The 16,141-nt window shown below is 39.5% G+C and overlaps 1 protein-coding gene across 1 annotated transcript in view; it reads left to right on the top strand.

The window, feature by feature from the left end:
* Positions 1-1,553: 1,553 nt before the first annotated feature.
* Positions 1,554-16,141, top strand: part of slc22a15 (solute carrier family 22 member 15) — a gene marked incomplete at its 3' end in the record, with an annotated part of 16,931 nt that continues 2,343 nt past the window's right edge. Inside the window, 7 exon segments of the mRNA XM_034240423.1 lie at positions 1,554-1,693; positions 4,123-4,260; positions 4,885-5,017; positions 6,326-6,490; positions 7,686-7,815; positions 11,198-11,258; positions 13,548-13,708. Coding sequence (XP_034096314.1) covers positions 1,610-1,693; positions 4,123-4,260; positions 4,885-5,017; positions 6,326-6,490; positions 7,686-7,815; positions 11,198-11,258; positions 13,548-13,708 — 872 coding nt within the window.

The raw sequence follows: 16,141 nt of genomic DNA, 5'->3' as shown, positions 1-16,141 counted from the left end.
TTCCTTCATGAAATGAGGACTTGAGTCCAAGGAGCCGAAGCACTTAAAGAAACGCACCTTTGGCACGCCGTCCACTTTTAATTAGACGTTGAAGACGAAGCTTCATTGAATGTACACTTTTTGTAATATACATGTTTTTGTTACAAATTAGATTACTTTTGATATCTTGATGCACTTGTATTCTGCTTTTTTTTTTAAATGTTTGGATTTCCACGGACTTCTAGAATTGGCTTGCAAAAAAGCATTTATCTCCATAATTTTTTTAATTTATTTAGTTAGCATTTATTAAGTTGTTATTTGTTTATATTCAGTGCCTTTGTGAATAAACGTGAGTCTTGCTAAGCAATCTGTTGTTTTTTATCGAGTGACCCCTCCTCGACTCCTATCCTCGTACATGTACAGCGACCTTGGGTCCCTTGAAAGGCGCTATATAAATATCATTTATTATTATTATTATTATTAGTCCCGCCCACAGGAGATGCGAGCGGAGGAGTCGAGGAGGTGAACCGAGGAGAGAGGAGGTGAACCGAGCAGGCGGTTAGAGAAATGAGAAAGGGCCATGGAAGCTGACCTCTCATATCTGCACTCCACTTTTCATTCTGCACATATTTAATTTTTAACATACATTTGTCAACCTTACATCGTTCTTTGGTATGTCTCTTTTTCATGTATATATTGCTCTTTATTTTAATGTTATAATAGTTGTATTTTTAGGTCCTTTTTCTTACAATTGATCTTCTTTCAGAATCAGAAATGTACGTTTACACATACAAGGAATTTGCTTTGGTGGTGCCAACATAAATTTGTAAGAAAATAAGCTGTACGAGTAGGTCAACAATATAGAAACATGTATTTCTAATAAACTAGACAAGTATTTACACCAAATTGAAATGTACAATAGAACCTAAAGTCATAGGACAATTCATATATGATGATATTTGACTGTGTTTATGTATGCACCATATACACCAGGAGAAATTCCTCCTATATGTTAACCCCTTTAGATATACAGTCTGTGTATGTATACTATAACACCCCTATAGTACAGTGTCATAGTATTATTAACATAGTAATACTACTATAACACCCCTGTTGTTTAATACTACTATGTGCAATTCAGTATATACCATAAATGGATGTGCACCTGTATTTCTTTCACTTGCGTTATCTCAAACTGTTACTGGTATTTGATGTGTGTTTGATTATATGTTGCATTGTTGGAGGAGCTCAGGTCAGAATAATTTCATTGCCATTTCTACACAGTAGCTTTGACAACCAAACCTTTGAATCTTGAATCTTAAATTGTAAATAGTGTAATTTTAACATGTATCTTTAATCTTTTGTTGTTGTTGCATACTTCTTAATGAATATCAAGCTATCTTTGTCTCTCTACTTGCTGTCACACATGTACATGTTCTCCTCTGAGGGACGAATAAGGACTGAATAAAACAGTTTCTGATACTGAGCAAGACGAACCCGGAAGTGAGTGCGGATTTCTCTCTTGCTCTGTCACCACTCACACAGGCGCACACACACCCCTTTCTTTACTCTTTGTTAGTGGTGGTGGTGACGCTAACACACAGAGAACCGCCTGGCCGTCCAACCTGGGATGGATTTAGAAGAAGCTTTTCAAGTTGTCGGCGAATTTGGACCCTACCAGCAGCGGGCGGTGGCTGTGCTTGTTCTCACACAGGTTTGTGCATTAAAACAAATATACATTTATATGAAAACAAGCAGCAGTGGCGGAAACTGTCTTTGCAACAACAGCGGGTGAAATAGCGCTACGTGGCTTTACAAGGGGGCTTTTAAAACCTTTACATCTTGACCAAGAAAATACAATTGAACTGTGAGATAAATGCAACATGTTTTGTGCCTGCAGCTGTTGCTTATAATTAACCAAGCTCACTCTGCACGACAGAGAACTTCATTTCGAAAAACTGAGATTTTAGTGTTGCATGGTTTATCTGTAACTTTACACAAAAAGTTGCCTTTAACTAAACATTTTTTTAATATTGACTTCTTATTCTTTAATTCGGCACACAATACAAAGCTTGTTTTTACATACATGTATTGTATTGAACCTCTTTTTTCAACATGACGTACAGATGAGCAACACATCCGGGTACTTTCACACGAAGTCCAAAATGTTTACATATGTTGTAAGAACAAAGGCCAAACTTAGGCCAAAGTTATCAGAAAACCCACTTATTACTACATGTTTTTGAAGTAATTCCCCACGTAGTATGTATTGCATGCCACCATTACCAAATTGAATCGCCAACTTCCTCACAATGAACTTGTAATTAAAGAAAGTTGACATTTAATTAAAGAAAAATAGGTTATAGCCACTTCAAACATGTCCCGAATTTATTGCAACAAGCCACATATTAAAAAACATCTTAAATTCATTTCCCAATCGCACTGTATTTGGACTTATACCACATTTCATTGTAAATATTGCATTATGCAAATGAGGTTTGGCAAAGTTTCCCTTTTGGTTAAGCCAACCCTCCCTCTCGCTAGTGGTTGTTAAATTTCACAATGACAAAAGTTTCCATGATGCTAAACTGAACACGGAAACAATAAAACATTGAATTAAAGACCGGATATTATAGCATTTATTTAAGAGTGGTTAATTGATAATAAATCATCCAGTTAATAATGCAGTTAGCCAGCATTGTGGTAGATTGACATCCTTTACTGAAGTACCTAAACTACACTTTGAAAACACTACAGTGAAAGTCATGAACCTTCCCTAAGTAAAAGTATGTTAGTATTAAGATTATAGGATGCACTGTATGGATCATAATTTGGACAATTAATTAGATTTTGCATCAGCTGGTTATCAAGGGTTTATCACAGGAGTACATTTCATTCATTTTTTTGAATTGATCTCATAACTGTACAACTTTAATCTCTTACATTTAATGTTTTTTGGTTAGAATGCATCCCCCCTTTGCTGGTTAACAAGTGGTTCAATCATAGCATCCATTTGTTGCCCATTGCAGCCATTTGTATGGAGCTCTTCTGCATTATGTACTGTCTTTACAAATACAGACAAACAGACTTAGTTGAGGAAGACAGTTTCTTCCCCAGAACAATAATTGCACTAAACTCCAGCTTGCACTGACACAATATATATATATATTTTTATTTTTGTATACACATTCAAACCTATTTATTTTTACTATGTCATAGCCATTTCTACTGATCATAATTCCATTGTTGAGGTCTACTAAAATAAATGTATATTGTGCAATGTTCCAAACTCACATTGGTTTCTCATACAGCATCTCTGTATAGTATGTGTATTCACTCTCTGTCCTAAACGGCTTGTTGGAGCTCCTGCCCCCCCCCCCCCCCCCCCCCCCCCCCCCTGTGAGCCCAGTGGCTGTGTGAACAGTGAAACCCAGCCCCAAACACACACACACACCCGCAGCCTGGGTGGGAGTTTGTGTGTGTGCCCGCGGTGTCTCGCTGTCTCGCAGACCCCACACCTGTGAGCCAGCTCACAGTGTCCCGCTCCTCGCAGCAGCGAGCCTCGCAACGTCCCGCCGAGTGTGTGTGAGGAAGTCCGCGGATTGGTCCAAACGTAACGGCTCCGCGGACGTAACGTAACGGCTCCGCAGATTGGTCCATTTGGACTAATCTGCGGAGCTGTTACGTTACGTCACTATACGTCACTATACCCGAAATACGTCACTATACCCAAGAATTAAACAATGGAAAAAGATAAATGTCCAACGAGGCGTTCTGGGGCAGCACAGACAGGTCTTCTCTGTGTTAGAGTTTTACTCGCTACAGGGTGCACTTTGAGGGTTTGTGACTCTGCAGACCGTTTACATGCAGACAAAGCTACATAACACACAAGGGGACGGGTGATAACTGGAAAAGCAGGACATGGGACCTTTAAGCCTATATATTCCTGCACTTTAACTTTATCTGCATATTGAAGTATGAATGCTTGTTGTTTGTATGTTGTCTTCTCCTGAATGCTGTACGTCTCTTTGTTTGTTTTTTGTATTTTTGATGGCACTTTAAAAAAAAGGATTAGATCTACTCATCTCATTGTACCTTAATGACAGGATTCTATTCTACTCTATTCTACCTGTGTTGTCCCAGGTGTATATGGCCTGTCAGTCCATGCTGATTGTTCTGGTTGGATCCACTCCGGAGTATCGCCTCGAGCCTCAGGACGGAGATTCGTCCGGCCTGCAACGCGTGGTCTTCACCGAGGACATCGACTCCATAGTGACCGAGGTGAGAGAGACGGAGATCACAGGCATTATCCATGAAGTACTGAAATAGTTGAATATATATCACTGTATCACAACCAGATAACCTGTCAATATTTCAGTCTGTGTGTACAGACCGCTTCAATAACCCGAATACAATAACAAAGATATATAAAACGATGTATTTCAAGTCGTGTTTTTGGTGTTATTGCATTTCAGTTTGGCTTTTTTAATCATTCAAACCCACTTACCTTTCTGTGTCGCTGTGTGCACTTTAATTCATTCTGCAAGCACAGACATTAAAGAAACCAAAGTACCAACTGTGCATTATCAGTTTCATCCAGAAATAGTTGTATATGTATCTCCGTCTTTCAGTCAGCTTTTAGTATTATCATGTTGTATTTTAATGGTATATATATATCCACTTAACATGAGTGTTCTTGATAGTTATGCATTATTTCCAGTTAAATACTTATTTGCTTAGTTATTGTCTATCGTTTGCTATTTGTACTTAAAAAACTGCCTTTGGATTCAAGGTATACAATCAGCCATGTTTGTTTGCATACTGTATGAAAATAATAGTTTGTATTTTGAGCAAAACACACAAAAACAGGTCAATAAATACACCTTTTTTCTCGTTTTGTGGCAGTGGTTTCTGGTGAAGCAGCAGGCCTATAAGGTCAGTCTCGCCGGGTCGCTGTTCTTCGCCGGGCTTTTGTTCGGGAACGTTTTCTTCGGGCCTCTCTCCGATAAGATCGGCAGGAGACCTGTTTACCTGACAGGTGAGGGAATATTTATAATATATTTAATACATTTTATATATTTGGCACCTTTCAAACACAGTGACAAAGTGCTTTCTGAATAAAAACACATTTAAACCATGATAATAGTTCATTTAGATTCGATGTATTGATCCCGAATTGTGAAATTGTTTTGTCAAAGCAGCAGCAGATTAACGAGGCGTTTGACATGAGTTAAAGGTCACCTATTATGCAACATCCACTTTCTCATGTCTCTTCTACATCAACATGTGTCCCCTCTTCTTCATGTCTCTTCTACATCAACACGTTTCCCCTCTTCTTCATGTCTTTTCTACATCAACATGTGTCCCCTCTTCTTCATGTCTTTTCTACATCAACATGTGTCCCCTCTTCTTCATGTCTTTTCTACATCAACATGTGTCCCCTCTTCTTCATGTCTTTTCTACATCAACATGTGTCCCCTCTTCTCCATGTCTCTTCTACATCAACATGTGTCCCCTCTTCTTCATGTCTTTTCTACATCAACATGTGGCCCCTCTTCTCCATGTCTCTTCTACATCAACATGTGTCCCCTCTTCTTCATGTCTCTTCTACATCAACATGTGTCCCCTCTTCTTCATGTCTCTTCTACATCAGCATGTGTCCCCTCTTCTCCATGTCTCTTCTACATCAACATGTGTCCCCTCTTCTTCATGTCTCTTCTACATCAACATGTGTCCCCTCTGTGGAAAGAGACTCTGAAAGTTTCAGGAACAAAGATTCTCTCTCTTTTTGATCCATTTCTATAAAAACCTGTCTGAAAATGAGCTTTTTAGATTTTGGCCACTTTATGATGTCATAACGTTTTTTGGCTTGTGTAACCATTAGCCAATCAGCAACCAAGGTAACCCCCCCCCCCCCCCCCCCCCCCCTTATCACCTGAATCTCCTCCTAGAGCACCATTGAGTTCCTTTTAACCAAATGTCTCTCAGAGGGGCGTGGGGAGGGGCTCCTTATTTTCATCTAAAGTAACAGACGGAGAATCAGCACTTTGGAAACAGGGCTGAAACAGAGGGGATTATGGGTAATGCTGCAATGATCTGTTTGGGGTTTCAGCCAATCAGAGACAGGCTCTGTATATATCTGAGACCTGTGATATATTGATGAAAAACAGTATAATAGGGGACACATTGTAAAACAAACTAAATGTAATAAAGCAAACGTAAAATCACAGAAAAGCTACAAAACAATTGGGTTTTTAGAACTATAATTTCACGGGAAGACTAGGGGTAGTAGTGGAATTCCTTTCATGTAAATGTATTTAATTTAATCTCTTTCTCTTCGTCCCAGTTTTGTTTTTCGAGGTGATCTTCGGTTATGTCACGGCCTTCGCTCCGAGCTACGAGGTGTTCGCCGTGTCGCGCCTGCTCGTCGGTTTGATGAACGGCGGCATCGGCCTCGTCTGCTTCGTGCTCACTCAGGAATACGTGGGGAAATCCTACTGGGCCATGACCGGTACGGAAAACACCAAAACAATCCCATCATGCATCACACACACTTTTTTTCACCTGCTAATTAAGCGGATCATTTTTATTTGGATATATGTCAGGTGAAGAGACGGGACCATTTGCTGCTTTTCTTCTTAGATATACATATAACTTGAATATAACTTGAGCTCATTGATAAAACCATATTGGATTATGACAGGATTTAGTTGTGATCAATCATGTGTACGACGTGACATAAGGGCCATGATTTTTTTTTTAAAACATGACGTTACTAGAGGAAGGAGGTTAAAGTGGTAAATGTATATAATGACAAAATCATTGGAAAATAAAATCCAATATATGAACCAACCTTGCAAAGTTAAGCGATTTCGATTCTTGTAAAATAAAATTCCCGCCTTATTTTTTGTACTAAAAGTCGTGACTTCATAATTCCAGAAGAAAAAAAAATGCAGGAAATGTATTTCTTTATAATCCCAGGAAAAACTCAAATTATTTTCTCTACATTTTTGGCTTTCTCGTATATTTGCCACTGTAACGGCCCGTCCACACAGCGGCGTGCGTTGAAAGCTTCACCATTCACTTTGAATGGGGTGACGTCACTTTTCGCCGAAATGCATTGCAGCGTTGCTGGCGTGGCTCGCTGCAGAAGTTGAGCAATGTTCAACTTTTGAAGCCTCGGCAGAAGCGTCAGCCAATCGATTCATATGCCAGTACAAGCTCTAGCCAATCAAACCGCTGCTTGTGTGTCAGGGGCGGGAGATTCATGTGATTGGTTATTGGTCGAGTTTCAGACACGCCCCCCGGGAAGCTTCAACACACGCCGCTGTGTGGACGGGCCGTAAATGTGACCGTTTAGTCCCTCCCCATGGCCCCTCGATGTATTGTCGAGCGTCCTGAGGTTTCTTGAAAGGCGCTCTATAAATCCTAGTTATTATTATTATTATTATTATTATTATTAACCTTGGAAATTCAGAATAGTTTTCTCAGAACATTACCCTGCTATTCTATTATTTTGTATATTTTTTTGTTACCTACAATGACCCTAGATTCCTAAGAAGTGGGACTGTTCGCTGCCGTTTGCTTACTTTAATATGGAGTTTAGTGATATAATACTAAACTGTCCCATTGTTGATTTTGCCGTGCCGCTGTTACAGTGCAGTCCCTCTAACCACAGAATTATCCTTTTTTTATTTCCTCCTCAGGGACGTTGACCAGCATAAGTTTTGCAGTCGGCATCGCCCTGTTCGGAGCGCTGGGTTACTTCATCCGGCCGTGGAGGACCCTGGCCATCGTGGCCAACTCCTCCGGGGTCCTCTTCTTCCTGCTGTCCGTGTGAGTAAGACTTCACAGAGTGTTGGGAAAATACTGAATGTACTCTCTTCCAATATCAGAGTCCACATGATAACAAAGGTATCCCAACTGTAGCTGTGTACTTGACAGGATGTGTGATTCCTTATACCTTCTCCCCCTTGGACTGATTTTTAGAAAATATGGCGTCTCCTACCACCTTTATGCGGACGACTCCCAATTATATCTACCCCTAAGAAAAAACACTAGCTCTCTGATGCCCCTGGTTGACTGTCTTAATGACATAAAGGCCTGGATGGCGCTAAACTTTTTAAATATAAATGAGAGCAAAACGGAGGTAATTGTGTTTGGACCAAATGGTGATGTCCCTTCCATTGACCTGGGTTCCCTGCAACAGTTTGCAAAACCCATGGTCACAAATCTGGGTGTCAAAATCGACAGTGCTTTTAAATTAGATAAACAGATAAACTCTGTGGTTAAATCCAGTTTTTATCACTTGAGGCTCCAAAATTAAACCGGTTTTATCCTTTTTAAACTTTGAGCGTGTAATTCATGCCTTTGTTTCAACTCGTTTAGATTATTGTAATGCACTTTATGCCGGCCTAAATAAGATTTCGCTGGCCCGCCTGCAGCTTGTACAAAACGCTGCGGCGCGGCTGCTTACAACCCGCAAGTTTGACCACATCACACCAGTTCTGGCTTCGCTCCACTGGCTTCCTGTCCATTTTAGAGTCCATTTTAAGATTGTATTGTTTGTTTTTAAATCTCTTAATGGGCTGGCCCCAGAGTACATCTCCGACCTCTTACAGGTGTACACCCCCTCAAGGGCTTTGAGGTCGGCTGATCAGCTGCTGCTTGTAGTCCCAAAAACAAAACAAAAGACCAGGGGAGACCGAGCGTTCTCATCGGTAGCCCCCAGGCTCTGGAACGACCTGCCCCCTCAGGTTAAATTGTCGCCCACTCTTGAAGTTTTTAAGTCCCGCCAAAAAACCCACCTCTTTTCCCTCGCTTACCAGTCAGTCTGAGCTATGTCATACCTATTTGTATGCTTTTACTGTCTGTCCATAGCCTTTATGTGCCTTGTATTTATTCTTATGTGTGCTTTTTTATCTTTTCTTATGTGTGCTTTTTATCTATTCGTGTAATATTATATTTTATTATAATGTTATGTTCATTGTGAAGCACTTTGGCAAACCCTCTGTTTTTAAACTGTGCTATATAAATAAAGTGGATTGGATTGGATTACCTAGAAGAGCATCAGGACTGTTTGAGGCATATGATAGCTCTGTGATTAACATGATGATTCAGCCTCTATGGAGAGAGACATCAAGCATGCTCATTTCTGACGTGGAGCTAATCTGAAGTAAACATTGAATACTGCTTTCTATTCCTCCATCTTGTGACTGTGTAACTCCCTCTCTTGGATATCAGCATGTGAAGGACACTGTTCAGGAACTAGTTGTACCAAATGCTCTGTATGACTACTTCCAGAATATTGAGAAAAAGTCCGAATTTTTAGGAAAAGTCAGATTTTTTTTATTTTGAGAAAAAGTCAAGATTTTGAGAAAAAGTCAGAATTTTTAATAAAAGTCAGATTTTTATTTTTTTTATTTTGAGAAAGTCAGAATTTGGGGATTTTCAGAACAAAAAAAACATTTTGCGAACAAACATTATGTATGATAACCTACAAGACCCGGTATTCCTCCATCTTGTGACTGTAACTCCCTCTCTTGGATAACAGCATGTGAAGGACACTGTTCAGGATCTAGTTGATGCTCTGTATGTGATGACTACTTCCATTCTGGAGAGGATCACAGATACATGGATCCTGAGGTTGAAGCTCAAGCCGGGGACCAGGGAGATTTTTCTAACAGAGAGAGAGTTTATGCAGCCACATAAAACCAAAACAAAGACACGTTTGTCCTCTTGTTTAACATTTGTGCTGACAACCCTTGTTTGCTATTTTAACTCGGTTCAAGCACACTCTCCACGATAAAGTTATTACACCAGATTTCAAAGCAAAAAATATAAAGAAATGCTAAGCACTAATTAATGCAAATTTTTATTTTGATGCATAATAAAACATTTTTACTGCACAGAAATGAATGGAAACTGAAGGAGAAAATACAAAAAAAAGTGACTTATCTGGTTGTTATAGAAATTATATAGGTTTTTATTAGGGGTGCACCGAATGGGAAATTCTTGGCCGAAACCGATACCGAAAATAGGAAACAGTTGGCCGAAAACCGAATGCCGAAAGGCCGAAAATTATTAATAGAAATATATATATATATATATATAATGTATACATTTTTTACCAATGTTGTTCAGCTACCTGATTATGGAAATAGACATGATTATGGCAAAACTTAACTTAAATAATAATCACTATTATGGGTCCATAAAACATTTATTCAGCACTTTTGAATGCATAGAGTACATTTATATATGTCATGTATTATTGCTAAAAAACATGATATCGCAGTCTTAGTGTCGCCAACTCGTTTCTAATATGCAAAGACAACAAATGCGTCTATGATGTATTTTCGATCAGACGAGATCTCTCTCCCGTCTGTGTGCGAGGGGGGCGGGGCAGTTTACACACACGCAGCTGCTACATGCAGCGGAGCACACTGCGGAGATGGCGGAGAGAACGCGCTCCGAGGTGTGGTTAAACTTTACCCGTCTCGATGTGGAGAATACTTGTTACCATAAGTGCAATAAGAGTTTAGCATGTAAGCACGAGCAATTTGTCTAAACATTTAGCAAAAGTGCACCGCATGCAGACGGAGGAATGTACCGGGTTCGACCGTCTTTCTAGCAGCTCTGTAGCTCCATCACGAGTAACGTTTCCACGTCAGGTGTTATGTATGCTAGCAGCAACACACGGAGTTAACTACATGATACAAACATGGGTTAATGATTAGAGGAAACTGAGTTATTTAGTTTGTTAAAATTTCAGCTATTCAGCTATTAATACGATTTGTTAAAGGCTCAGGGCAATCTCGATGACAAAGGTCAATGTCCCCCCCCCCCTGTGAGTCAGCCGCGAGCATGGTCGCCGCGTCTTTATTACGTCATCACAACAACACGTTAGGTTACCAACGTAAGCCTGTTCTGACATTCGGTGATATTTTTCCGGTGCTAAAACCCTTTCGGCCGAAAGCCGAAAGGGCCTTTTTAACCATTTTCGGCCGATAATTTTCGGTGGCCGAATATTCGGTGCATCCCTAGTTTTTATTGAGAATTAGCCACTTTTAAAATTACCTTCACGTTTCTATCATGGTTTTTTTTCTTCTATAAGCTGCTGTTGTGAAGTTGTACATATATTAAAACCCTACTTTCTTCAACTTAACATGCAGAAAGACGTGTTTGTGCAGATCCATTAATCTCTCTCTCTCTGCAGAAACCTCCCAGAGTCTCCTCGCTGGCTCTTCTCTCAGGGTCAGACCGACCGAGCTGAAGAGGTAAATACACTCCAATAAATCTGATATATGGGTCCGTTTTAGTGAATATAAAACGCTCGTGCTGTACGCTGTGTTTGAACCATTGAAGGTAAAACAAAAAGGGAGAGGGATAGTAGACAATACCTTAAAGGAAAAGTGGATTATTTTCTGATTCAAGTGTTAAAATTATCATAAACATTACAGTCAACAATGTTAGTGTTTTCTTTGTTTTTGGCAAGGACCCAAAAGGCTTCACTTTGCAAAGTCAGATCAGATAATATTTGTTTATCTCCCTTCAATAGTGAGTTTTTATTACTTTAATTTCAATGGATGTGCAAGTCTTCTTCTCATGAATTTACTGATGAGGCAGGAGAGTAATTCTTACATAAAACCTTGGTTACCTTGGTTGCTGATTGGCTAATGGTTACACAAGACAAAGCATCGTTATGACATCATAAAGTGGCCAAAATCTGATCAGCTCATTTTCAGACAGGTTTTTATAGAAATGGATCAAAAAGAGAGAGAATCTTTGTTCCTGAAACTTTCAGAGTCTCTTTCCACAGAGGGGACACATGTTGATGAAGAAGAGACATGAAGAAGAGGGGACACATGTTGATGTAGAAGAGACATGAAGAAGAGGGGACACATGTTGATGTAGAAGAGACATGGAGAAGAGGGGACACATGTTGATGTAGAAGAGACATGAAGAAGAGGGGACACATGTTGATGTAGAAGAGACATGGAAGAAGAGGGGACACATGTGATGTAGAAGAGACATGAAGAAGAGGGGATACATGTTGATGTAGAAGAGACATGAAGAAGAGGGGACACATGTTGATGTAGAAGAGACATGAAGAAGAGGGACACATGGTTGATGTAGAAGAGACATGGAAGAAGAGGGGAACATGTGATGTAGAAGAGACATGAAGAAGAGGGGACACATGTTGATGTAGAAGAGACATGAAGAAGAGGGGACCACATGCTGATGTAGAAGAGACATGAAGAAGAGGGGACACATGTTGATGTAGAAGAGACATGAAGAAGAGGGGACACATGTTGATGTAGAAGAGACACTGGAAGACGAGGGGACACATGTGATGTAGAAGAGACATGAAGAAGAGGGGACACATGTTGATGTAGAAGAGACATGAAGAAGAGGGGACACATGTTGATGTAGAAGAGACATGGAGAAGAGGGGACACATGTTGATGTAGAAGAGACATGAAGAAGAGGGGACACATGTTGATGTAGAAGAGACATGAAGAAGAGGGGACACATGTTGATGTAGAAGAGACATGAGAAGAGGGGACACATGTTGATGTAGAAGAGACATGAAGAAGAGGGGACACATGTTGATGTAGAAGAGACAGAAGAAGAGGGGAACCATGTTGATGTAGAAGAGACATGAAGAAGAGGGGACACCTGTTGATGTAGAAGAGACATGGAGAAGAGGGGACACATGTTGATGTAGAAGAGACATGAAGAAGAGGGGACACATGTTGATGTAGAAGAGACATGAAGAAGAGGGGACACATGTTGATGTAGAAGAGACATGAAGAAGAGGGGACACATGTTGATGTAGAAGAGACATGAAGAAGAGGGGACACATGTTGATGTAGAAGAGACATGAGGAAGAGGGGACATATGGTGATGTAGAAGAGACATGAAGAAGAGGGGACACATGTTGATGTAGAAAATACATGAAGAAGAGGGGACACATGTTGATGTAGAAGAGACATGAAGAAGAGGGGACACATGTTGATGTAGAAGAGACATGAAGAAGAGGGGACACATGTTGATGTAGAAGAGACATGAAGAAGAGGGGACACATGTTGATGTAGAAGAGACATGAAGAAGAGGGGACACATGTTGATGTAGAAGATATATGATAGGTCCCCTTTAAGGTAAAGCAAAAACATAAGGAGGAGCAAGGAGATAGTTGACCAATAATATTTTTCTAAAGGAAGAAAGTGGGATATTTGCTGATTAAAGTGTTAAAAATTATAATAGAAATTACAGTTAACAATGTTAGTGGGTATTTGTCGTGGCAAGGACTCTTTTTTATGTCGGATCTGATAATACTTGTTATTTTCCCTTCAAAAGTAGGTTGTTTTTTTCGAGACTGAAGTCGTGAATTTATTGGAGAAAAACCCAAGATTTGAACCAATCACAATATGCTTTATGCCACAACTAAGTGCTGTAAACCATGTTGACGTGTTTATAAAAATATAGGCAAGAACGAGAATCTTTGAAACATCTGAAACTCTTTGATAAAGCTGCTGTGATATGTTTCTGTCCGGTCTTTTAAAGGTGTTGCGCTACATAGCTCTGAGGAACGGAAACCCCTCTAAAAACCTGACGCTGCGCCGCGCCGCTAAAGGCCGTAACCATGGCAACAGAGGAGCAGGGGTCTTGCAGTTATGGATCCATCCCGTCCTCCGCCTCAGGACCATCGTGCTCATGTATGTCTGGTGAGTGTTCCTCCACCACAGAAGAAGAAATAAACACATGCATCACGGGGCTGAAACGGCTCAAATCAGAGCGGTTACTTCCACTACTTTAACTCAAATATTACTACTAGAAATACTGTTGCTTCGGTCATTTTTCACTTATACTTAATGTCATTTTCTTTACATTCAAAGCTTTAATATAGGTTTTGATGAAGCTGGTTTTTGTGTTTTGGCCATTGAAGGTAAAAAAAAGTCAAGGGCTGATATGCCAAGAAGTCTTTTCCAAGAAAAACATATTCTCCATATTATTATATTATTATTATCTGATTTCTGAAGTTAGATCAGATAACGTACCAGCTTTGAGAACACTTTAATGATCAATCATTATAAAACACATCATATGCAGTTGCAAGAAAAAGTATGTGAACCCTGTGGAATTACCTGGATTTCTGCATAAGTTGGTCAGAGGAAGCCACTGCTGTCCACGTTTGAAGGTTGCAAAAGAGCACCTGGATGTTCCACAGCACTACTGGCAAAATATTCTGTGGACAGATGAAACCAAAGTTGAGTTGTTTGGAAGGAACACACAACGCTATGTGTGGAGAAAAAAAGGTACAGCACACCAACATCATAACCTCATCCCAACTGTGAAGTATGGTGGAGGGAGCATCATGGTTTGGGGCTGCTTTGCTGAAAAATGAATTCTCAAGTTTATCAAGACATTTTGCTGGAGAACTTAATCTGTCCACCCATTGAAGCTCAACAGAAGATGGGTGATGCAACAGGACAACGACCCAAAGCACAGAAGTAAATCAACAACAGAATGGCTTCAACAGAAGAAAATACGCCTTCTGGAGTCTCAACCATCTCAACCCAATTGAGATGCTGTAGCATGACCTCAAGAGAGCGATTCACACCAGACATCCCAAGAATATTGCTGAACTGAAACAGTTTTGTAAAGAGGAATGGTCAAATTCCTCCTGACCGTTGTGCAGGTCTGATATGCAACTATAGGAAACGTTTGGTTGAGGTTATTGCTGCCAAAGGAGGGTCAACCAGTTATTAAATCCAAGGGTTCCAGCCTGCACTGTGAATGTTTACATGGTGTGTTCAATAAAAACATGAAAACATATAATTGTTTGTGTGGTATTAGCTTAAGCAGACTGTGTTTGTCTATTGTTGTGACTTAGATGAAGATCAGAACACATTTTATGACCAATTTATGCAGAAATCCAGGTAATTCCAAAGGGTTCACATACTTTTTCTTGCAACTGTATATTATTCTGAAATGGACCAATCTGCACAACGACTACTTTCACTGTCGCTACTTTAACTATATTTTGATGACAATACTTTTCTACTTTTACTTGAGGAACATTTTGAATGCAGGACTTTTACTGTAACAGAGTATTCCTACACTCTGGTACTTCTACTTTTACTCAAGTACAACATCTGAGTACTTCTACTTTTCTCAGTACAAGATCTGAGTACTTCTACTTGACTCAAGCACAAGATCTGAGTACTTCTACTTTTACTCAAGTACAAGATCTGAGTACTTCTACTTTTACTCAAGTACAAGATCTGAGTACTTCTACTTTTACTCAAGTACAAGATCTGAGTACTTCTACTTTTACTCAAGTTACAAGATCTGAGTACTTCTACTTTACTCAAGTTCAAGATCTGAGTACTTCTACTTTTACTCAAGTACAAGATCTGAGTACTTCTACTTTTACTCAAGTTCAAGATCTGAGTACTTCTACTTTTACTCAAGTACAAGATCTGAGTACTTCTACTTTACTCAAGTACAAGATCTGAGTACTTCTACTTTTATTCAAGTTCAAGATCTGAGTACTTCTACTTTTACTCAAGTTCAAGATCTGAGTACTTCTACTTTTACTCAAGTACAAGATCTGAGTACTTCTACTTTTACTCAAGTACAAGATCTGAGTACTTCTACTTTTACTCAAGTTCAAGATATGAGTACTTCTACTTTTACTCAAGTACAAGATCTGAGTACTTCTACTTTTACTCAAGTTCAAGATCTGAGTACTTCTACTTTTATTCAAGTTCAAGATCTGAGTACTTCTACTTTTACTCAAGTTCAAGATCTGAGTACTTCTACTTTTATTCAAGTACAAGATCTGAGTACTTCTACTTTTACTCAAGTACAAGATCTGAGTACTTCTACTTTTACTCAAGTTCAAGATATGAGTACTTCTACTTTTACTCAAGTACAAGATCTGAGTACTTCTACTTTTACTCAAGTTCAAGATATGAGTCCTTCTACTTTTACTCAAGTACAAGATCTGAGTACTTCTACTTTTACTCAAGTTCAAGATCTGAGTACTTCTACTTTTACTAAAGTACAAGATCTGAGTACTTCTACTTTTACTCAAGTTCAAGATATGAGTCCTTCTACTTTTACTCAAGTTCAAGATCTGAGTCCTTCTACTT

The sequence above is a fragment of the Gymnodraco acuticeps genome, unplaced genomic scaffold (genome assembly GCF_902827175.1).
Source record: "Gymnodraco acuticeps unplaced genomic scaffold, fGymAcu1.1, whole genome shotgun sequence".
Classification (NCBI taxonomy): Eukaryota; Metazoa; Chordata; class Actinopteri; order Perciformes; family Bathydraconidae; genus Gymnodraco; species Gymnodraco acuticeps.
This window is presented reverse-complemented; position numbering and strand designations above follow the sequence as displayed.